Source organism: Lethenteron reissneri, chromosome 38 (assembly GCF_015708825.2).
Source record: "Lethenteron reissneri isolate LAM-NWPU_2019-01 chromosome 38, ASM1570882v1, whole genome shotgun sequence".
Taxonomy (NCBI): domain Eukaryota; kingdom Metazoa; phylum Chordata; class Hyperoartia; order Petromyzontiformes; family Petromyzontidae; genus Lethenteron; species Lethenteron reissneri.
In genome coordinates this window covers 4,531,095-4,554,921 of record NC_083816.1, presented here as the reverse complement: position 1 = coordinate 4,554,921, position 23,827 = coordinate 4,531,095, and the positions used below count along the sequence as shown (strand labels likewise).

At 54.5% G+C, this 23,827-nt stretch overlaps 2 protein-coding genes across 8 annotated transcripts in view; both read left to right on the top strand.

The window, feature by feature from the left end:
- LOC133351571 (inosine-5'-monophosphate dehydrogenase 1-like) overlaps positions 1 to 6,320 on the top strand; it is a 37,246-nt gene extending 30,926 nt beyond the window's left edge. For 5 of the 7 annotated variants that reach the window (XM_061566876.1, XM_061566875.1, XM_061566873.1 and 2 more), the window contains 2 exons: positions 132 to 148; positions 2,776 to 6,319. In XM_061566876.1, the coding sequence (XP_061422860.1) occupies positions 132 to 148; positions 2,776 to 2,891 (133 nt within the window). In that variant the 3' untranslated portion in view covers positions 2,892 to 6,319. Of the gene's footprint in view, positions 1 to 131; positions 149 to 2,775 lie in introns of all 7 variants that reach the window. The other 2 variants (XM_061566874.1, XM_061566877.1) reach the window with 2 other exon arrangements.
- A 7,191-nt stretch (positions 6,321 to 13,511) lies between these two features.
- LOC133351799 (uncharacterized) lies at positions 13,512 to 23,334 on the top strand. The gene is made up of 4 exons (XM_061567333.1): positions 13,512 to 13,652; positions 16,704 to 18,154; positions 20,840 to 22,669; positions 23,150 to 23,334. Exons 1-4 carry the CDS (start codon positions 13,609 to 13,611, stop codon positions 23,332 to 23,334), a joined length of 3,510 nt encoding a protein of 1,169 aa, XP_061423317.1. The 5' UTR covers positions 13,512 to 13,608.
- The last annotated feature ends 493 nt before the right edge of the window (positions 23,335 to 23,827 follow it).

Genomic DNA, 23,827 nt, shown 5'->3' with positions numbered 1-23,827 from the left:
TTGTGGGTTCCGGTCGTTTTGAGTCGCGCATCTGACCAGACTTCTCTCTTTCTCCGTCTCTCTCTCCCTGTCTTGTCTCCTGTCTGTCTCTCTCTCTCTGTCTTTCCGCATCGCTTGTGCATGGCCCTCAGATACACGTTCGTACCATGTGAGTACCGCTCAAGCACCGCGCCTCGTGGTGTTTTTTGGTCGGCTGGGGGGAATTGGGGGGCAGGGGGGGGTTACGGGGAGGAGGCGGGGGGTGGGGGCCCGGCGCTCGTTTGCAAGAGTTTTTTTTTCCCCCGCTCACGAAAAAAGCTTTGCGAAGCTGCTCATTTACGTTTCGCATTTCATTTGCCACCACTTTTTTTTAAACCATTTTTTTCTACATATTCTCTTTTTTCGCCTGCGAGTCATGTTGAGAATCCACGGAAGTGAATTTGAATTTGTCGCGCCCTCCCCCCCTCGGCCCCCCCTCGGCCCCCCTCCCCCACTCCGCCCCCCCTCCCTTACCCTGGGGGGGACGAAATCTACTCTACGCACTGTCGGCCGGGATTCCCCCCCCCCCATCTTCTGCTAAAGCACTCCCACGCTGGGCAGCGCACGCCACAGCCCCCCCTTCCCCCACACCGTGAGCCGTGATCGTGGTTACAGACGTAACACCGCTCGCCGGTAACGGAGTAACGCCGATCGGTCTCCGGCAACTTGGCGAGCGTTTGCACCGGTGGGGGGCTGGCACACGTTGACCCCAGTGGCCTTCCCCTCCCCCCCCAGGTCCCTACTGCCATGCCGCTAACATCACAGGAAATCTGTGCAATCCCGCGGGACTGCGCGGTCATCTCCTGGCAGAAAATTCCATAATTACTTTGTTTAATACTGTAATTAATCAACAATAGCCGCATAGAGGGGAGAATGGTAGGGTTAGGGGAGAGGGTAACAGCAGAGGTGAGCGAACAAGAATAAATGACCAACGAGAGTTTCCCAGCAATGGCATCTGGAAAGAATACCTCTGCCTAGAGTCAGGTGTGAGCGATCTGTACCTCCGATTAGCACGGTTGGCTACGTAGCGGTGCGAGAGAAGTTCAACACACAAACAAAGCAACTGAACTGCGAGCAAAGTAACTTGAAGGGGTCTCTGAAGTAGTTCTATAATGCAGTCTCTCAACCCAAGCGGTCACGGCCGCACCCACGGTGTTCGGCTTTCCCCGATTGCCGACCAATCGGGTGCGAGGGAGGGTTGCCAGGACCGCAGCTGAGAAACGCCGCTCTGCCACATGTGCGGTGGGGCAAGGGGCCATCCATTGAGTAGGTACGCAATAATCTGTCAAAACCTGACCCCTCCCCACCTCCCTGTACGCACGCGTACTTTTTACACCCCCCCCCCCCCCACCTGCGTACGTACGCTTGACACACCCCCCGAATCCTATAGAACGGCCGATATTTAATTCACGCAGAAACGATCAAGGATTAATAATATTAACGTGTTTAAGCAAACAGATAGTCCACACCGCCGGACTATCTAACTCATTTGTAGGCCAATGTAGACTAATTATTATCGAGGCTTCACCACCCCCCCCCCCCCGTTTCCTATGCTACATTGTCAGTAGACCCCCCATACGCAAGCGTACGCATTTGTGTTAACCCCCCCCCCCCTCCATGCGTACGTACTATATGGATGGCCCCCAACTCCGGGCCGTCGCCAACGGGGTTCCTGCCACTCGTGGCAACGGAGCCGGTGCCACGATCGGAATAAAACTGGACTTGCAAATTAGATTTTCTTTATTCGAAAACATTTAACGCTTTCCCATTCTAAGATGTCTGCAAGTTGCAGGGTGGGGTCCCAATCTCGGAAATCGCAAGCGGCCCAACGTTAATTTTATTTAGAGAGGCATAGCACCGTTTCTTTTTTAAATATATTGTACCAATCGCAGAGAACTGTAGGGACATGACAGCACTCTATGATAGCTGGTGCCAAACTGTGCCACATGCCCTCCCATATGTTTTTTTTCAGTACCAATAAAGTTATTTTTTTCTTCTGACTTTGTTCCGATGACATGCAAGTACGGTATGCATATCGGAACGAAACCGGAAGAAAAACTGTTTACGTACACGTACGTCATCAGAACGGAAAATGGTTATTCATAATAGAGGTTTTTCGGTTGGATCGCGTAAATATATAAATGTGTCGTTAAAATTCGTCACTAGGACAACACACCGTTGTGTTGGAGAGCCAAGCCACAACATTTACAATCTGAGTATTTGTGAAAAATCTGGCTGTTGCCTGATGAAGCTAGTTGTAATTACTGGCGAAAGGTCGTAATAAGATGGTAAATGTTGTGGCTTGGCTCTCCAACACACCGGTTAGTGCTGTACTAGTGACGAATTGGCCACGTTCTGTTTGCGTGACAACCCTTACTAGTTGGCTGTGTCGGGTGGTGGCGGGTTTTAACGACACATTTATATATTGACGCGATCTAACCCAAAAACCTCTATTATGGATGACATTGCTCGCGAAAGCCTATGTGGAAAAGGGTTAATTAATGTATTTTTTTTTATTAATGTTCGCTATCCTGCCAGCCCATGGGATTGTGCACAGTGTGGTTGCCCTGGGTACTGTCGCTCTCATGCTATCGTTGCACATCATCGTATTTTACATCGTCGTTGTCGTTGTTGTTGTTTCCCGTTGTAACTATCTCGTGTGTCTTCCTGACTGTGGACCGCCCATGTCCCCCGATTCCCTCTCCGTGTCATTCCCCTTCGTGCCCCCCCCCCCCCCATCTCCCGCGCCGTTCAAAGTCACGAAGAACGCTCCTACTGAGAGCGGCGGATGTCCCAGCCGGAGCCGCACACCCAGCATCACGCCGTGCGCCACCACGCTGCGCTCCTCCGCCTGCTGCAACGGCTGGAACTGAGCCCCGCCCCCCCCTGCGTCGCCGCCGTCCGTCGCGACCGTCGCCCTCTTCGTCGCTCCTGCCCGGACGGGACCATCCGGACGACGGGAACCGCCGCGAGGGAGATGGAGCGGGCGAAGCGAGGGAGGAGACGGGGGGGGGCGGCGTAGAAGACGGCGATCCGCCAGCCGGAGAATGTTTACGCGGTGTAAGCGTGCACTGTAAGACGGGAGAGTTTATTTTTTATGTTTGTCAGGCGTGAGAAAAAAACGACCAAAGGTGAAAGAGAGAGAGAGACGATTGTTGTTTTTTTACGTGTTTTACTTTGTCCACGCCGGGCCTGGCTAGTCCCCCGGCCCGGTAACCGCGTGCGGAAAATCGCCCCGTTCGTTTTTGAGAATCTCGCATCAGCAGAACCCACGGCGATGACGGTGACGCGGCAGAGGTCGCGGTTTTTATTGGCCGAGCGCGGCGTCGCCATGGCCGCATGGTCCGAGGGCCCAACCCAGGGCCCTCTGCCACCCCACTCCCCTCCCTACCTACCCCTCGTGGGGGGGGGGGGGGGAGGCCACCACCCACCCGGCCACCCGGCCTGGGAGCTCACTCGGGGTGTTTGTTTTGTGAAGCCATTCCAATGTTTTGACGAATGTCACGCGCAGTTTACATTCAGGCCAACGGTCCATAGTTTGTAAGCCTTTTGTAAAAATTTTACTCGGAGATGTAAAGGAATTGGCCATCAAGGGAATGACCGGAAATCCGAGTCCCGAGTTTCTTTATCCACGATGTAGGCAGCGGTGACGTTCAATTCGAGGATCGGCACTTCCCGTTGTGCTGTTGACTGCCGACTCCCGCCATAGGAATGTGGACTTTCCGCCATCGATTCAGGGCCGACAAACACGACCATCTGACCCCCACGGGGAGACGCGTGCAGGAGCGGTAGGGGATTTAGACACGGCCCTTTTTAAGTTGTCCTTGTGTCGGTATCGGAATTATACGAGCATCTTATCGTTATACTGAACATGTAATCGCCTATGTAATAACAATATCCTTTAGAATCTTACAGAATACTAGAAATGTTAACGATATCCTAGAATAAGGCAAAAATATTAGCAATGCTATGTTGAATCGTGAAAAATTAATATCCTATAACAGCATTTGGTCCTATGGAGAGACTGGCTCCTGTAATAGTAATGTGGAATTTACATCATCGATTCGTAGCTGTCAACAGAATCCTGCGCTGCTCCAACTCTCGCTGAACAGGGAGACACTTGAAGGGATTTACAGCCTTGCTAATGTATGAAGTCGTTCAAGAATTAAATCAATTTAATAACAAAGATAATATTTTCATGCAGAAAACGTTATGTAGAATCGCAGTTCATGGTGGTGACGTTGATGAAGGTGGGAGTGATGATAATGATCGCGACGATTGCTATTGATCATCGTGGCGGTTATAATGAATGTTTTCTTGACAATGACAGAAACTACAGCTAATGATCACCGTGGTGGTGATGATGATAATGGTAGCGATGATCGCTATTAATCATAATGGTGGTGCTGATGAAGGTGGTCTTGACAATGATAGCGACGATTGCTATAGAAGCATGGTGGCAGTGAAGCTCGGAATGGATGATGATGATGATGATGCTAGCAGCAATGATAATTTGTGACATTGACGGCTACGCCGATGACGACGACGACGATGTCAGACGCCTTCCGCCCTACACTCCTGCACGTAGCACTAAAACTCTTCTCTCGGGCGCTGTTCGAAGGATTCTACACAGTGAAGTCCGCAAATCCGTGCGGAACAATAACTCAATGCCTTCGTTTTACTGTACGCGGTCCCTATCGGTGGCGTCCGTGGCAGCGGGCCCAAGTGACCCTGTTGGATAACGCCCCCGTGTATGGAAAAGCACAAGGATATTCCCAGCTCCGACGTATTCCGATTGCCTGTTGTGATTGTTCGTACCGCCTGTGACCGTGTTTGTTTTATAGGAGTCCGGAGCCCGCTCGGCTCTCGTTTGTGTTTTTTAGAACCGCGAAGCCAACGGAACCCCCCGCCCGTGTCGTGAGTGCTCGTGAACCACCACCACCTGCCTGCCCGAACGTCGCACCACCCCAAAGTGTTAAGTGTCACTTAACTCACCAACCAACCGTTTTTACGTTTTGTTTGTCCTCCGGAGATTCTTTCCGTACGTCCCGCCATAGCAATGTGGAATTTCTATCGTTGGCTCAACGTGGTCGGCCGTCGGGGGACGGAGCGGCGAGTTCCGTACGGATTTCATTTTCATTTCGCCATTCCTGCAGCGGAGTACCGCCTGCCCTGTTACTACCCACACCGTTGGGTTTCGTGCAATGTGCTACCGCTGTTGGTGTTATTATTGTTGTCTTTGTTATTAATTCCAATCGTTAAAGCTGCGTGAAATGATAACCAGTTGTCGGTTCGGTTATATTCGATTATTCCAATAGTTACCGCAGAACGACGCCACGTGAAGCTTTTGTATACCTACCATTTTTTGCGTCGAATAATTTTCGTGACGCGATTTGCGTAGCGCTGGGATGTGGTAGCCCGCCGTGACCAACACTGCAGTTAGTGACTTGGCCCAAGTGGTGAATCGCTTGGCACACGACGACAGTAAATCGATGAACCGTGGTTTATATACGCTCATGATACGTGCGCCAAATTGTGCGAGTAGATGTCGAACATTCACAATTTATACACCGACATTTTACCAACCAGATGAAGTCAAATCGTGACAATTCGTCAAATCGCCGAGGGGGGTAGTGAATCGGAACATGCCTGTAAAGTATTAAATAAAGTTTCACAAGACCGGGTATCTCTGGTCAGACCCCCTTGACTTGCAGTCAAAAGTTGATGAGGTCAGTGCCCAGTCAGAGAACAAACAGCCCATCCTCTGGGATCAATCAAATGAGTGCCACGGTGTGGGGGAGCCCCAATAGTGATTGCCCTATTTGAGAGATTTGGCCCCTGACATAGAAATGTGGAATTTTCCACCACCGTTTTGAGCAGAGAGTTGATATAAATGTAGCCGTTTACCAATTAATCAAACAACCGTTCTTCGAACGCGAATTATTGGAATAATCATGGCAGCCCACGTAATAATAATAATTGTTATTATTTCTATCCTATCCCAGGCGCGAGGTCCGGGTCTTTGTGTTGCCGAGTTGTTGTGAGCAAGCCGCGTGGTGCCGTGCGCGGGGCGTCGTGCGCTGTGGAGCCGTGCACCTGGAGCCGTGCGCATGGTACCGTGTTCGTGGTGCCGTGCTCGTGGTGCCGTGTTCGTGGTGCCATGCGCGTGGAGCCATGCTCGTGGTGCTCGCGCCGTGCGTTTGTTGGGACTCTCGGACCGGGCCCTGTTTACAGAGAATGACAAATAAAAGTCACTGCACAATAATAACAAACAAGACCAACATCACCCATATCGTGTTAACAGAGTTTTTGGGGCGAGTGCTGTTAGCGAGTAGCACCTATGAAGGCCGGCACGACACATGGCGGAGCGGGTTGAATCGATCTCGGGGAGGTTTAAATCATCATCACAGGTGATAGCCGTGAGCGGGAATTGAACCCGTGTTGCCGGGTTCGTAGCGCAATGTGCTGACCTGCACTGCACTATCGCTACTCACAATAATGACACCACCTCCACGACCACCATCACGTGTCTATCACAAGCCGTGTCGGTCACTGAAAAACGCATCTTCAAAAAAACCGATGGGAATTGTGTGTATCGTACAGCCCATGACTGGACCGAGCTCCCCTCTGGCAAAATGGGCGGGGGATTTTAAAACGAACATGTATTTTACAAAAAAAAATTGCTATTTCTAAGAATGTTCATTTGCAAAACTGCACCGCCGCCGAACAGTATTTGCTCGCTCGCGAAGAGAGAAGAGACGGCTTGGAGATGCCAGGACGAAGGAGCCACGTGCGATGAGCCGGTGCCAACAATTGCCCAAGCACTGTGATCCTCTACACATTCAGGTGTTATCAGGCCAATTAATGTTTACGTGTGAGAGAGAGGCCATGCGTACGAGGGGGAAACACTCCATCCCATACAGACGGTATATGTCGAGTCCGCATGTGTTGCTGTACCACCTTCTGGCGAGTCAGAGCACGGCTCCTCCTCGACACCGACGGGACGGGAGTTTCGCAACGTGTACCGGTGATCCACCAACCCTCTGCTGTTGCCTCCACAGCGCTGGGTTAGAGGCAGCCGCGTCAGAGGTCGCAAACGGGTTTTGATTCCTTACCCGTACCCGGCCGCACCAGGGTCGCAAACGGGTACCCGTACCCGGCCGTACCCTACCCGTACCCGGCCAGGTAGGGTACGGGTATCGGGTACCTGATTGCGACCTCTGGGATGAAGCCATGTTGCAGGCGCGAGTGGGTTGATTCTAGGAACTTGAATTGTGAGAAGAGACAAGACGTTGGGAAATGAGTGACAAACGGTGACTCACCAGTGACTCACGGTCTACCCGTACCCGGCCGCACCAGGGTCGCAAACGGCGGGTATCGGGTAGGGTACGGGTATCGGGTACCCGGTTGCGTCCTCTGAGCCGCGTGCAGCGAGCGTAGCCACCACCACCGCTTGACCGGCCGTAACCTTTGTCACTCACACGAGTAGGTACGTTCGTACCGTGTATGTTGCGGTTTGCCACCCGGACAACACGATGGTCCCATTGTAGCCGGAATCCATGAACTACAATAAAAAGTGAAACAAAAGGGAGCCAAGAGGGGACGGAGCCAAACTTGTGGGAACTTGTGGTTAGGGGCTCGGGCGATGGAAGACGTTGAAAATAAATTTGGGGGAAACCCCGCCTGTTCCACTACTCGCAAGCCGAGCAGAGTACGCCCACTCGGATGCTGAACTCCGATTCTCGACGGGACGATTGACAAAAGTATTTTTGGTCCGTGCTTGTGGTGACACGCATCCTTGTCCGCGAGTTCATTTGTCCCCGTCTGCCGGGCCTGGACTGAGCCATCGCATGGCCAGACGATAACAATATAATTAATAGTAATAATAACAATATACGGCTCTTTGTTAATCCACTGCTGGATGAAGGCCTCGCCACGTCACGCCGGTCGTGACCGTCGTTTGACCATACTTCACGCTTTGTAATGCGAGCTGGTGAAGTGGGGTGGCTGGGTTGGTCGAGGAGTGTGGGGGGGGGGGTAGGAATAAATTCTGATTTAGCTGATTATTTATTTCACCCATATTTTGGTTTTCACAAATCCACCCCCCCCCCCCCCGGTCTGCTTGGTGCTCTGCGCTTTTAAAATCCTTTATATTAAGTTAATTTGCGCGCTTACGACCGTGCAAATCTTTCGGTCGTTTTTTAACCCACTTCCCGTGATCCAATCGAGCTGACATTTTGCACACAGACTCGGTGTGCGTGACAATGTATTTTCGTGAAAAAAAAATTCCTAAATTTTACACCTTTTAGGAAAAAATGTTTTTATATTTAATTACCAATTGCTTAATGGTGGCAGACAATCATCTGACCCATAGGTGGCAGCCATCTCAAGCCAGAGGACGAGAGGACTCTAGCCGCCCGTTTCAAAGACCAATGTGGACTGGGTTGTGGCCCATTGAACACGCATATAAAGGATTTATAGTGAAAAACATTGTTTTTACGGGTTAATTTTTTCTCGGTTTGCTTCTGTGCCCCCCACCACCACCGCGCGGTGGGGGGGGGGGGGGGCCTTGGCCCGGTTTCCAGATAACTCTGGGTCTGGATTGCTCGTGATGAGGAATGTCCCTTCGAGTCACGGATGCCAAGGAGAGGAATGGGGGTCATCCATTCTCCTCGCCATGGCGAGGTTCTGGGGGAGGGTGAGGGTGGCACCTGTGGTCGAGTGTCAGCGTCTGACGTTCACGACATCCCCACCACCTACCCCACCCCCAGCACCCAGACACACGGAGAAGGATGCCAATGGGTGGGTGTTGTAGAATGGGGGATTGGAGGGTGCGGGGGTGACGGTGCGTGCTTGCTGCTGTGAGGGGGTGACTGAGAGAATGGGTGCTCTTTGGGAGCGAGTTGGGTGTTGGTGGATGTCATGGGTGGGTGTTGCGAGCGAATGTTGGGTAATGCGAGTGGGTGAGTGCTCGGGAGATGAGTGGTGAGTGCAAGGTAGTTAACATCTCGTGGTGGCGAGATGTTTACTTCCTCGCCTGGTATGCAGTAGGTCCTGGGTTCGATCCCGACCCTGACGCCTGCTGTATATTTGGAGTTTGCGTCTCTCTTTCCCCGTGGTCGTGTGGATTTTTCTCTGGGCTCGCCGGTTTTTTTCCTGCACATTTAGAAACATGCATTTAGAGTATTTGGCTGCTATACATTTCCAACGTGATGAGCCGCTTCGTTGAGCGATCATTTGTGACCAGGTTGCTTCTTTAAAAAAAAAACACTATATAGCTCAGTGGGCCTTACCTGGTATAAAACAAACGTTTAGTTTAGATGATGGGTACCCACTGGGTTCGTGCCACGGTGGGTGACCCAGGACTCCTCCTGCTGCCACCACATCCCTCCCCTCCACCTCCGTCCCTCCCCCTGCTGCCCTCCCTCCCTCGTCTCTCAGTGCCGTGGGTCCCCCAAGTGTCTCTTTTTTTACGATCAGTGGAAACAAGAAGATGCTCGGTGTATTCGGCACTTTGCTTCGTTCATCATCTCGTAATTTTTTTTAATTTAAATTTTTAACTTTGCTTTATGTAAACCCCCACCTCTCGCTCGCTCGCTCTCTCTCTCTCGCTCTCGTTCTGCCAATCGAGGGTCCTGCCAGCACCCACTGGAAGAGGCCTCCTGGCCTGTGCCGAGAGAGAGGCTCGAGTTTGTGTGGATATAGTTTGGGATTTAAACGGCGTGTTGTGGTTTATATGGTTTAGTATTTAATGGGTTTTTTTTATTTAGTATTTTATGGTTACGTGAATATAGCCATTATAGGATGGTTAGAGATTAGTGTTTTGAATATTCAGATGTTTAAGGTTTATATTTGTGATTTAAGGTGTGTAGGGGTTTCGTGGGTATTGGGCAGTTTAGCTTTAGGGGTTGTATTTTTAGGTTTTATGGTTTTTAGGGTATATAGGGTGGTAGGTTATAGGATATCGGTTTGTTTATTGGCGTCTATAAATATATAGGGTTTGGACTTTGTATATATAGCTTAGTGCTTATACTTCTATGGTTTAGGATTTTATATGGTTATTGTGTACAGGGAGAGGGTTATCGTTTGAGGTTAGTTTATAGGGGTTATTTCTATAAGAGCTATGGGATTAGGGTTGTGTATATTCGGGTTAGAGTGTCCAATATATGGCTAGGCTTATATGGTTGTTTATGGGATTATTGTTTTCATAAGGAGTGTGTTTACGGCTAGTTCTATGGCTATAGGGTTAGTGAGCATAGGGTTGACTACGTACGGTGCAAAATACAAATTTAACATACGTCGAGAACTAGGCCTATAGGGTATTGGTTCTATTGCACTAGGGTTTAGGGTTTTGTGTCTAGGACTAGGGCTGTAGGATATTGGTTCTATAGGACTAAGGCCATAGGGTATTGTGTCTATAGGGCTAGTGTTATAGGGTATTGTTTCTACCGAGCTCTGCGAGATCATGCGGAGTCGCGCTGCGCGTGAGTGAATGCGGTAACGCGCACTCACTGCAGCAGCGGCGGCGGCCGCGCTCACGCGCGCGCACGTTTCACTCCCAACACACACACACCATCATCCCATCGCACACTCACCATCACACACACACCATCACACACACTCACCATCCCATCACACACACCATCATCCCATCACACACGCACACACCATCCTCCCATCACACACACACCATCAACATACACCATCCCATCACACACACCATCATCCTCCCATCACACACACCATCACACACACACCATCCTTCCAACACACACACTCACCATCCCATCACACACACCATCATCCCATCACACACACTCACCATCCTCCCATCACACACACATCATCCTCCCATCACACACACTCACCATCCCAACACACACACTCACCATCCCATCACACACACCATCATCCCATCACACACACTCACCATCATCCCATCACACACACTCACCATCCTCCCATCACACACACACCATCATCCCATCACACACCATCATCCCATCACACACACCATCATCCTCCCATCACACACACACCATCATCCTCCCATCACACACACACCATCCTCCCATCACACACACCATCATCCCATCACACACACCATCAACACACACACTCACCATTCTCCCATCATCACGCAACATCCGCATCAACAACACCTCGTCTCGTGCCCGCCTGATGTGATGACGACGATGTCGAAGCGGAGGATGATGATGAGGAGGAGGAGCGACGTGAAGATTTGACATCGAGGGGCGGGGGGGGGTGGACGGGCGGGGTTGGAACGCGCGGTGCGGACCCTGAATTCCGAAGAGAGGAGGGAGCAGAGGGGCAGAGGCGAGCCCTGGGGGAGCAAGTGGTGGAAGCAGGTAGAGCAACGCGCTGGTGCTGGGAGACGGGGGCAGACTCTGGGGGGGTGGAGAGTCAAGAGGAGCCGGTGGCGGTCGTGAGCTGCCCAGAGGTTCCAGCCACGGGGCCGAGGAGAAGACTTCGAGGAGGAGAGCCTCGCACTCTGGAGGGAGGGAGAGCCTTGGGACGGCGCCGGTGGGAGGCTTGGGGAGCAGGTGGGAGCCGTGGCGCGCTGATGATGTGTGGGTAATGGCACGCGCGCCTGCGTGCGTGAGGAGTGTGCGTGGGGGGTGGATTTTGTCGGCGTGGGTGGAATGTGATTGTTTCAATGCAAGGCGAGCGGGGCATTGGTTCGGAGCAGACGAATTTCGAACAATTAACGCCGCTGTAATTGCAATAACGTCACAAGCAGCCGTGGGCTATCCACTGCTAGATGAAGTCCTCCTCTCGCCGCTGTCATCCCGGCTCACGGGTGGGTGGGTGTGTTGCGATGCCACGGGGCGTCTCGTGCCTGCACGCGCGCTGGTGGCCTCGAGTTCCATCTCCCAGTGGGACGTTCCTCCCGCACGCGCGCGCGCGCGTTCCACTCCTGTTGGCTGCCATTCCATCACAGGTCTCGTTCGCCATCGGCCGTCCTTCCGTCTCGCCGTGTCGCCTCCTGCCCGAGCCACGCATCACTTTTATTGACTGTCAATCGTGATGTCTCTGATTTGTGTTTGTACATTGATCTGTTTGTCGTGATTGGAATCGTACTTTTGCTTATAATATGTGGATATACTCGGCCCCGTCGCGAGAATGGGGAATTGCAGCCCGGTGTCTCAGGCCCACCAAATCGAGATGGTTGCTTGTTTGTTGCTGGATGCCCTGACACGGCTATCAGCAGTTACATTGCAAAGCCTTCACCGACCCGCGTTGACCAGTGTGGTGAAGTATGGTCAAGCAACCACCATGAGTGACGCAGCGTGGTGAGGCATTCATCCAAAGGAGATGTACATTTGTATCACTGTGTCAACTTTACTTGTTGATATCATCGAGGCGTTGAGCGATTCATTTAATTGGAGGAGGGAATCTGTGTGGTCGCTATGCGGGAGTGAGTTTTAGACCATGGGAGCAGACGGGGTAGGAGTGACCTCCCTATTTTCATTGTAAACTGTTTTATAGATATGGTCATGGTTTTCATCTAGCAGTGGAGATACCGTGGTTATGATGATGATGAAAGAGCTTGGAGCGGTGCATGTGTGGAACTAAACCGAGATACACGGCTAGAGAACATAGGCAAGTTACAGACATCGAAATTATTTCATCCAGCAGTGGATATACCAATTAATGATAATGATGATGATAGCATGGAGTGTTTGGAATTAAACTCAGAGACAGAGCTAGGAACGCGTACGCAGGTTAGAGACGGCATCACCACCATCACCATCATCACCATCATTACCATCATCACCATCATCATCACCATCATCATCACCATCATCATCATAACCATCATCAGCATCATCACCACCATCATCATCACCACCATCACTGGGGACTGTTGAGAAAAGCGAGTGGTGGGCATGCACAGTCACAAGGTGCGAGTTGCCCCCCCCCCCCCTCCCGATGGAGGAGACTGGTGACGGAACGGCGGCCAGGGGATGGGAAACGCGGCAAGAGATTTCGGCCACGGCGGAGACGGAGCGACGAGATGGGCTCGTGTGCGGGGCGCTTATGTGGACCGTGAGAGGTGATGGCGAACAGCGTGAAGGGGGGGGGAGGCCTTCGTCCAGCAGTGGGATATCTCGTGGCCCGTAAAAAATAAAAAAAATTACCATTAACAGTGCGTCACGTAGAAGTTAATCAAGAGATGTGCATTGGTGACATTGCTAGTCGCGTGCCGCAAGCCCGCCGTACAATGGCCTTCCGTCTCTTGTGAATGGCGCCATGGGCTCTCTGTTGCTCTCTCGCCGTCCGGTCGCAAATTAAAAAATCGTCGCCCATCGCCCGAGATTCTCACGTGGCCCCGCTGGCCACGCGAGGCACGCGCCGCGTGCGTCGTCAAGGCGCCGTCGTCATCCCGTCGCCACGGCGACCGTCGCCACGGTGACCGGTGCACGTGGCAACCGGCTTGCTCCGTTGTTAGGTAACGCGCCTGAGTGATGGAGCCGGCGTGTGAGTGAATGGCGGTGATGGTGGTGCTGTGTGAGCGGTGGTGCAGCGGTTAGGGCGCTGCGCTACGAACCCGGCGACCTGGGTTTGATGACCGCTCTCTCGGTCAAGAGCAGTGACGATTACCTGGACCGGTCCTGGGTCTGCCCTTTGTCGATTCAGCCTCAAATGAGTACCTGGTGCGGTGTGTAAACATCGCCACTGGGGAGACAAAGGCGGCCGGGCGTGGTGCTGGCCACCCACCCTCTCGTGTGCCGTGCCGGCCTTCATTGGTACTCTCTAACAGCACTTGCCCCAAGTCTGTCAAAGGCTATAGGGGGATCTTTGTCTTTGGTGTTGGCGAGGGTCTGGGTGATGGGGGTCACAATGTAGGTGAGCGGGGGAACAGTCGTGTAGTGGTTTGCGCACTGCTCTATGAACCCGGCTACCCAAGTTCAATTCCCGTTCACGACCACATTGGCGAATATCTGAAGAAGTCCAGGACCTCCCCTGTATCTGGTGCGCTGCATACAAAAAATATCGCTGGGGATACGAAGGCGGTCGGGCGTGGCATTGTCCACCGGACACCATTGCATGCTACTCGGTTAGCACGACTGGCTACGTACGGTGCGAAAGAAGTTCAACATAAATGCAGCAGCAGTCTGTCAGAGGCTATACGGGGGAGGGGTGGGCTTTACCTTTGGGTGAGCGTGCGTGAGTTCGCGAGTCGATTGCGTCTATGCGGGTGATGTCACTGGGGCACAATGCACGGGGATTTGGGAGGAATTATCGCCAGCGGCTGTGTGCTCTGTGTCCCTGGCGCGAGTTGATCCTCTGTGGCCGAGGCGAGTTGGTTTTGTTCTAAAAGCAAACAGCCGCAACCCGTGAGCTCACGTCCCGCTTCTCACGCGTGCAAAGCCCCTGCGGCGGTGGTGGCTGTGGTGGTGGTTAGTGGCGGTGGTGGTGGTTGGTGGTGGTGGTGGTGGTTGGTGGTGGTGGTTGGTGGTGGTGGCGGTGACGGTGGTGGTGGTTGGTGGTGGTGGCGGCGGCAGTGGTGGTGGCGGCGGTGGTGGTGGTAGTGGTTGGTGGTGGTTGGTGGTGGTGGTGGATGGTGGATGTGGTGGCGGTGACGGTGGTGGTGGTTGGTGATGGTAGCGGCGGCGGTGGCGGCGGCGGTGGTGGCGGTGGTGGTTGGTGGTGGTGGCATAGGTGGTGGTGGCGGTGGTGGTGGTGGTGGGTGGTGGTGGTGACGGTGGTGGTGGCTGCGTTGCTGCTGCTGCTGCAGCACGTGGCCGCCCGTAGCCCAGCGCTGTGGAGGCAAGCAGCGAGGGTTGGTGGATCACCGCACGAATGTTGCGAGAACTCTCTTCCCGTGGGGCGTCAGGAGGAGGAGGAGCCGTGTACCCTGGCTCGTCAGGAGAAGGCGATAGACACAGCAAGTGTGGACTCATCTCCATCTGTTCCACAATCCTGTACCGCCAGAAGGCAGTACAGCAAGTTCTGTTAGTACGTGGTAGACTGTTGCCTCCTGGCACACGTGGGTTTTCTCCGGATGCTCTGGGTTCCTTCCACGTGTTTCACACACACACTCATCAACTGGCTGAAACTATCTGGATATAAAAGATCAATGTAGCAAGACCCTCCTCACAACAGAGTCCTGAGTGATTATTTCCTGGGTAAACGAGCGCTGTAATGCTCTATGAATCTGGCTACCCAAGTTCAATTCCCGCTCTCGACCGCAGTGGCGAATATCCGAACCAGTCCTGGGCCTCACCTGTATCTGGTGCGGTGCATACACAAATCATCACTGCAGGGGTCTTGTGACAAACCGGGGGGGGGGGGTCAGTGGACCCCTGTTGACCCCTGACAGCCTCCCATCACCCACTCGCCGTGTCATCTCCCCTCTGATGTCTGCACTGGGCGGGAGTTCGGGGGAGGTGAGAGCATAGTTTGAGGGTGAGATGCTCCACGGGACCCGTGCCAACTTCTCCCGCGTTTATTCTGTGGAACGTGTGCTCCCGCCCACGTGTGTGTCTTGTGTGTGTCTGTGTGTGTGTGTCTGTGTGTCTGTGTCTGTGTCTCTGTGTGTGTCTCTGTGTGGCGAGCGGAGGTGCAGCGGTTAGCGCGCTGCGCTACGAACCCGGCATCCCGAGTTCGATTCCCGCTCAAGGCCAACACCAGTGACGATTATCTGAACTGGTCATGGGCCTCCCCTAGGTCGACTCAGCCTCAAATGAGTACCTAGTGCGATGTGTAAACATTGCCACTAGGGAGACAAAGGTGGCCGGGTGTGGTGCTGGCCATCCACCCCCTCGTGTGCCGTTCCAACCTTAATAGGTGCTCGCTCACAGCACTTGCTCCTAAAGTCTGTTAAGGCTATGCGGGTGATCTTTGTATTTGTGTGGGGAGCGGTGGCACAGTGGTTAGCACGCTCACGACCACGAACACCAGTGACGATTGTGTGAACTGGTGGAGGGCCTCCTGGAGAACGACTCGGCTTTAGATGAAAACCTGGATGTGGTGTGTGGTAGACATCGGCATTCGGAAGACAAAGGTGACCGCGCGTGATGCTGGCCACCGACCCCTTCGTGTGCCGTGTCGGCCTTCATAGGTGCTACTCGCGAGCAGCACTTGCACCAAAAGCCAAGGCTGTACGGGTGATCTTTGTCTTGTTGTGTCTGCGTGTGTGCAGGAGTCTGGGTGTCTGAATGAGTGCGCGTGTCTTACTCACGGTCAACACTGGTGATGAATATCTGAACCGTTCCCCCTGGGCCTCGTCGAGGTTGACTCAGCCTTAAACGAGTCCCATCTGCGGGGTGGAAACGAAGGCAGTGCTCGCGAGCAGTCTGTTGGAGGCTATACGGGGGATCTTTGTCTTTGCGGTGGTTAGCACGCTACGCCTAGGAACCTGACGATCCCAGTTCTATTCCCGCTCACGGCCAACATCGGCGGCGAATAAACGAATGAGCGGATACGTGAATGAATGAAGCTATGAGTTAACAAACAGGTTAATGAATGAATGGTTAATTCATCGAGTAATTGTCTCGTCCTAGAATTTTATGAAGGATAAATTACGACGAGGATTTTGCACGAATGAGATAATGAATATGCGGTGCAGGCAAATCATCGCTTGAATTAATGAGGGGCTTAATCAATAAATGAAAAGTTCAATGAGTTCACCAGAAATCTCGTGCTCCCATCTGCAGATATCCTGGGCCCACGATGGCTCCCCCCCTCTTCCTCCACCTCCTCCACCTCCTCCACCTCCTCTACCTCCTCGTCATCATCGTCCTCGTGGTGCCGGCCGCCTCCGTGGCGACCCCAACACTCGCCCCCTCGCTCGGGGTCCGACTCTCTGACCCGCGTGCCGACCCCCCCACACAGCCGCCGCTCCCCTCGGGGACCCTGGGGACCCCGACCTCCACCAAGGGGGTACCCGGACCGGACCCCGGCGAGGCAGGAGGTGGCCGCTTCAGAGCTCCTGCCGAGACCTCGACCCCCCCTCCCCTTACCTCCTACTCCCTCGCAGAGCTGAGCACGGTCACCGAGCAGCACCTCGGGGCCCCAGATCCCACATCAGGGGTCCCCGATCCTGTCTCAGGGCTACCTGTTCCAGGAACAGGGGTCCCAGACCCAGTATCGGTGATCCCTTTTCCAGTATCAGGGGTCCCAGATCCCACATCAGGGGTCCCCGATCATGTCTCAGGGCTACCTGTTTTAGGAACAGGGGTCCCAGACCCAGTATCGGTGATCCTTTTTCCAGTATCAGGGGTCCCAGACCCAGTATCGGTGATCCCTTTTCCAGTATCAGGGGTCCCAGATCTGACATCGGGGATCCCTTTTCTAGTACCAGGGGTCCCAAATCGCACACCGGGGGTCCCTGGTCCGACACCATCGGTCCCAGATTCCACATCAGGGGTCCCGCATTCTGTCTCGGGGATCCCTCATCCCATATCAGGGGTCCCTGGGGATGCGAGCGATGAGCCGAGTTGGACCCCCATGCTCATGACCTCGCCCTCGACCCCGCACCCACGAGAGGGTCCCCTTTCCGCATCACCTGGCACCCCCACAGCAAGGGCCCAGGGGGACGGGGGCCGTGGTGGTGGTGGTGGTGATGGTGGTGGCGGTGGTGGTGGTGGTGGTGGTGGAGGCGGCGCCACTGACGATGGCGGTGATGGATATGATGGAGGAGCTGTTGATGGTGGTGGTGGTGATGACGGAGCAGATGTTCAAACTGCTCGTGGAGTGGCTGATGTTGGACCAGGAGACGTGAACTCCACCCGTTCCCCTCCAACGCCGCCCACGTCCCCGCCGGTCGCTATGACCTCCGGAGACGTCGTAACTCGGCGAGAGCCCCCCTCCACCCGGGGTGTGGAGACCCCGGACCGGTCCCCAGTCCTGAACCCCTCCCTGCCACCGCCCGCACCCCCAAACCTAAGTCCTACGCCGCACTCTGACCCGGGCGTGAACCCGAACCCAGCCCACTCCCCGGCCACGTTGCCGTCTGCAATCCTGGAGCTGCGGCCGACTCCATCTCTCACCCCGGACCGCGGCGCAGACCCGCGACCCGCCACGTCGACCTCACCGGACCTGGATCTGGAACCGAACCCGGACGTTGCAAGAGGAGCGGCCACTGCGACCCCAGCGGGCGGTGCGGGTGAGTGACCCCCTGTGACCCCGGGGTCACGGAGGTCAGGAATCTCACAAGTGAATACGTGCCACTTCGCGGGCGCTATGCATCGGGGTCGGGGGGTGGGAGGGGAGATGGAAGCCGGTGAGGCCTGGCGGGATTTACCACTGCCGAGGGGGTTCGCGGTTGTGCTGCTTGCTGCTGCTGTTGCTTGCTGCTGCTACTGCTGCTGTTGCTGCTATTGCTGTTGCTTGCTGCTGCTGTTGGTTGTTGCTGTTGCTGCTGCTGCTGTTGGTTGTTGCTGTTGCTTGCTGCTGCTGCTGCTTGCTGTTGCTTGCTGCTGTTGTTGCTGCTGTTGCTTGCTGCTGTTGCTTGCTGCTGCTTGCTGCTGCTGTTGATTGCTGTTGCTGCTGTTGTTGCAGCTGCTTGCTGTTGCTTGCTGCTGCTTGCTGTTGCTTGCTGCTGCTTGCTGCTGGTGCTACTGCTTGCTGCTGCTTGCTGCTGCTGTTGCTGTTGCTTGCTGCTGTTGTTGCTGCTGCTGTTGCTTGCTGCTGCTGCTTGCTGCTCTTGCTGCTGCTGTTGCTTGCTGCTGCTACTTGCTACTGCGAGGCTCTTCCGCGCGATGTTCAAAGCAATGTTCCGACGTTTTGCTCCACATGCTGGGGATCTTCTTCTCCAAGTCCTCAATTTATTCCTGAAGAAGCTCCCGGCATGTGCAGCGAAACGTCGGACGTCGCGCCAACACAACACGCGGCGGGCGGTACACAATCCGGAAACACAAGGCCGAGTTTATTTGTTAAACTGCTTAAATGAAACGTGATTTGGTTAAATAAAAATGACGCTTACAAATAATTCACGTCATACAATTAGAGTTTTATCATCTTAAATTAATAGTCAATATTAATCGATGTCAAACTGGTGCTTTAGTGAATCAGAACTGAGTTTTAGTTCAGATCGCCGTGTGTCGTACAGCCCTTCTCCACCCGACACAGCCAATGAGTCGACTCGTGACGTGATGAACAAACGTGCCGATTCATCACTGCTTCAGCATAAACTCCTCCTCATTCGAGATGCAAACATCGCACCTCCTGGCGTCGACATTCCTCCTCGAAGACGCCGGTGGTGGTGGAACCATTCACCGCACCAGAACATCATCACCAGTCTGATGCTGCACCACATCCCCTTCACGAATGGATAAGACTGGTCAACAACAACAACAAAATTCTGGCCTGGACTTTTGCAGCTGTTTTAGACTAATTTCAGGGTGCTGATTCCAAATCTGATCTCAGATTTGCTCTATCACATCTCATTTTTATGCTATCGGCATACCCAATTTTCATTGATTTTACCCGAAATGAACTCTGTCACTTTTGATTGCAAGTTGTTGCGAGTCAGTGACTGCTTTAGTGTTAAAATATGGTGCTGTATTTTTAGGATAGCGTGTTTATAATATCATTTTATGTAGATATCCACATTTATTTAACATTTTTCTTCTGCAGTTTTTATTGAAAATGCAATATTTGATATCTCAAAAACCTGATGTGATAGACAAAAACTGATGCCAGATTTGGAGTCAATTACCTTAAAACCGTTGGAATACCTTATGCCAGAAAAAGTGTGTTGACCAGTGTAATTAGAGACACCGCCACAGTGGTGCGATCATGGCCATGCAACCCAAACTATGGACCACGTGCTCAACCGCTGTGTAGTCATTCTTTGGTTCTTTCGGTAAAGTCATGTATAAAGAAAAAATAAAAAAATAAATAATAGCATACGACGTTTCGATTGCAACACAAGCAATCATCATCAGGTATAATGAAATAGCGACATAAAATCTAACCAGAAAAAATTATAGACAGACATATAAGCAGACAGATATCACCAAGATACACAGAGCGGGCAACACAGGTACAGAGAGGGGTGATCGTCTCTGTGGGGTGGCCTTAAATAGACAGAGGGGGGCGGAGGCAGCGAGAGGGAGGGGTTATAGACAAAATTTACATGTCAATGAGTACGCTGTGTAGTCTGTGCTCCTTCGACTGAGGACGACGACGAACAGCAAAACGACACGAACTCTCTGTCCTGAAACCCTCTTGTGGTGGCCAGGAGACCTCGACATTGGTACAGTGATACCCTGGTATACATCGGGGAAAGCTGCGACGATGAATATCAAAACGACGTAAATCAAAAGATTTTACGTGAAAAGGTGGAGGCGACGGCTGAGAGGTGACGGATACGAGAAAGGATGGATGATGCTGCCACCGATGCAACTGTGCATTGAGATGACGAAAATCGGGTAGCGGTATTAATAAAGTGACAAGGTATTTGCGAAGCGACGTCAAAAGGTGAGACATAAATCAGGGTATTGCTGTATTACCCAACGCAAGAACAGAACAGAGACTGCTTCAGTGGATCAGAGCGTTGCATAGCAATCTATTGCCTGCGTCGGGTGGTGGAGGGTGTACAACACACACATCTTGCTCAATCAGTCTGACCCAAAACTTGATTACGAATCATCCCATTGGTGATGCAGCAGTCATAACTTGGCTGACCGCGGATATAGGGTTTGACATTTTTCAATTAATTCAGTCTTCCCTGCCGAAAAAGCCTTCCTAAAGGCTGCATACAAATAAAAATCATCGTTGTGGCTCCGCTCAAACAGGAGGTGCTCACCCAATCCCACGTGACCTCTCTCCTCCTCTGTGCTTCCAGAGCCGGGGGTCGTGACGGACGAGGCTGCCCGTCGCTTCGTCCCCGTGCCAGGACCCGCACCAGACCCTCCCCTCCCTCCCCGGAGACCGGGCACCGACCGAGAGCCGTTCTCCTCGGCGATGCCTCCGTCGCGGGCCCCGGGATGGGCCAGGGAGTGGGCACCGGTCCTCCTCTCCCTCGTTCCGGGCACGGGGCCTTGGCGTGAGCTGCGTGGAACGCTGGGCCCCACGTGGGACGCGGGCTCGCTTGTTCTCACCTGCGCCTTCGCCCTCCTCTCCGTCCTGGCGCTCTTCACCCTGGCCAGACTCCTGCTGATGACGCTGATAAAGACGAAGCCACCATCGCCACCCCCACCACCGCCGTCGCCGTCGCCGCCACTGCAGCCGCCGTCCGGGTCCGACCCCCTAAAAGACCCCCCGAGGGACCCTCAGAGGGATCCCCAGAGCCCCCTGCCCCCCCTGGGAGCGGCGCTGGTGTTGACGCTGTGCGCCCTGCGCTCCGTGTCGCTCTCCTGTGACCTCCTGACCCCCGAGAGGGCCCCCGCGCCCCTGACCTCCCTCCTCGTGTTCGACTCCGGGTTTCCGCTGCTCACCGCCGCTTTCTGCGTCGCGGCGCTGCTTCCGCTCCTCCTCCTGCGGCGGCGGCGGGGAAGGAAACTCCACGCTGCTGGGCCGGGTCCGTATCTCCTGGCCATCTGCTGCGCACACCTCGTCGTCTCCGTCGCTTGCGACGTCGCCTTCGTCTTGATGACGCGGGACCTCCTTGATGGTCATGACGTTGATGACAACGTTACCGATGGCGGCGGCGGCGACGACGTCGTCGCGCACGTGGAGCGCCGCCGCTCCGCCGCCGCTGTGCTCCTCCTCTCCCGCGGCCTCTTCGTGTCGAGCGCCGTCGCGCTCCCCGCCGCGGCCGCTCTGCTCTCCCGGCGTCCCCCCGGCGAGCACGACGGCTCCGCCCGTCCCGCTCCGCCCACTCGGGCCCCGCCCCGAAGGCCCCAATGCTCCGCCGAGGAGCCGGACGAGCAGGAGGAGGAGGCGGGAGGTTCGCCGCGGGAGCCCGGCACCGGAGGAGCCCCCGGCTCCTCGATCCTGCTCCGCACCTCCGCGTGCTCGCTGCTCGCCTGCGCTGCGCTCCAGGCGTGGCTCCTGGTGGACACCGGCGTCTTCCTCTCCCGCGGCGGCGGTGCCGCCACCGCCGCCGCGCTGGCCCGCGGCTGGGGCCTCCACGTGGCGACCCGCGCGTGCGAGCTGCTGTCTGCGGCCTGCGCCCTGGGCCTGTGCGCCACCGCGCCGGGCGGCGCCGTGGCTCCGTGCGACCGCCGCCGGCGCCGCCCGTGCTCGGCTTCGTGGCCCGAGCGGGCCCTGCTGGCGCGGGTCCGCCAGGTCGTGGCCGTCAGCTCAGGGGTCAAGGCCCGCAACGGGGCTGCGGGCGAGCAGGGCGCCACCACCTCCTCCGGCTCCTCCTCGTTCACGTGGGGGCCCAACAGCCTGGCCCTGAAGCCGGCGAGGAACGGATTCACCAAGAAGGGCGCCGCCTCAGGGGGTGCCGCGCAGCCGCCTCCCTCCCGTGGGGATTGGGACTGCTCGGGGTCCCGCAAGGGGTCCGCGGTGGTGGGGGCGGAGGGACCCGTGGGGGCCCCTGTGAGCGTGCACGAGGAGGGGCTGGAGGAGGGGCTGGAGTCGTTGTCGCTGTCGGACATCGAGCTGCGGCCCCCGTCACCCATCGACCTGCGCCGCAGCATCCACGAGGCGCTTGGGAGTCGCGGGGATGCGCTGTGCTGGGAGCGAGCGGCGGACGAGCCGGAACGAGGTGGACGAGGTGGACGAGGTGACAGTGGACCAGGTGGTGGCAGTCGTGTTGGTGGTGGTGGTGGAGGAGAAGGCCATGTGGGAGGAAGTGGGGTAGGTGAAAAAGGGAATGAAGAAGACGATGGTGATGTTGATGACGGAGGTGGTGCTGGAGATGGTGCAGAAGGTAGAGGAGGTGGTGAACGAGGTGGTCCAAGAGTAGGCGGAGAAGGTGGAGAACGAGGTGGGAATGAGGATGGTGATGCCAAGGACCCGGGATCGAACCCTGCCGCTCACTCCGGACCCTCCACCAACTTCACCTCTTCAGACGAGCGACTCCTCCAGACCACCTCGTCATCCCTCTCATCGTCATCATCATCATCGTCGTCACCTTCGTCGTCACTCTCTTCATTACCTGCACCATCATCATCCTCGTTTTCACTGTCGTCCTCGCGAGACCCCGGTTGGGGAGACGGGGGTCTCTCCCCGCGACCCCGTGGCCCGGGGTCACCGCCGCCAGGCTTCGAGAGGGTTGGTGAGGACCCGGGGACTCCGTGTGGAGAGAGAAGCAGAGGGGGCCCCGGGGATCGAGGGATCCCCAGGAGGGACGGCAGCCAGGGATCGGAGGAGCTGAGAGCTGAGTTTGTGCAGATCTGTCGACAGATTGAGCAGCTGAGCGATGGCAGCGATGTTATCCAACTGTGACTCCCGCATCATCACCATGATCATCGTCATCACCACCACCATAATCACCATCATCATCACCACTACCACCAGCAGCATCATCACCAACACCATAATGATCACCAACACCATAATCATCGCCACAATCATTCACTAACATCATCTGCTCATCATCTCTCCTCCTGACCATCCTTTTCTTCAATATCATCATTAGCATCAACACCACCAATATGTCATGATCTTCATCCTTCTCTCCTTCTGATTATCCTTCTCTTCAAAACGTCATCATCACGACTTATATTCATTTCAACATCGTCATCGACGTCTCGTGTCTGTAATCATCGCAGGGAGACGACGATCGTGAACAATATGGATGTTAGGGTTAGGGGAAGGGCTATGCTCCAGATCGTGAGCTGATTGGCTGACTGATGGTGAGGACCAGCCCTCCTGAATCATAAAACAAATGAGCAGACTATATTTCTGCCTAGCCGTCTCTCAATATTAAATATCATAT

Coding starts and splice junctions, on each gene's coding strand:
- LOC133351799 (XM_061567333.1), top strand. CDS start 13,609: ATGACCGCTCTCTCGGTCAAGAGCAGTGACGATTACCTGGACCG. Junction 13,653..16,703: donor AGTGACGATTACCTGGACCG/GTCCTGGGTCTG, acceptor TCCCATCTGCAG/ATATCCTGGGCCCACGATGG. Junction 18,155..20,839: donor GACCCCAGCGGGCGGTGCGG/GTGAGTGACCCC, acceptor CTGTGCTTCCAG/AGCCGGGGGTCGTGACGGAC.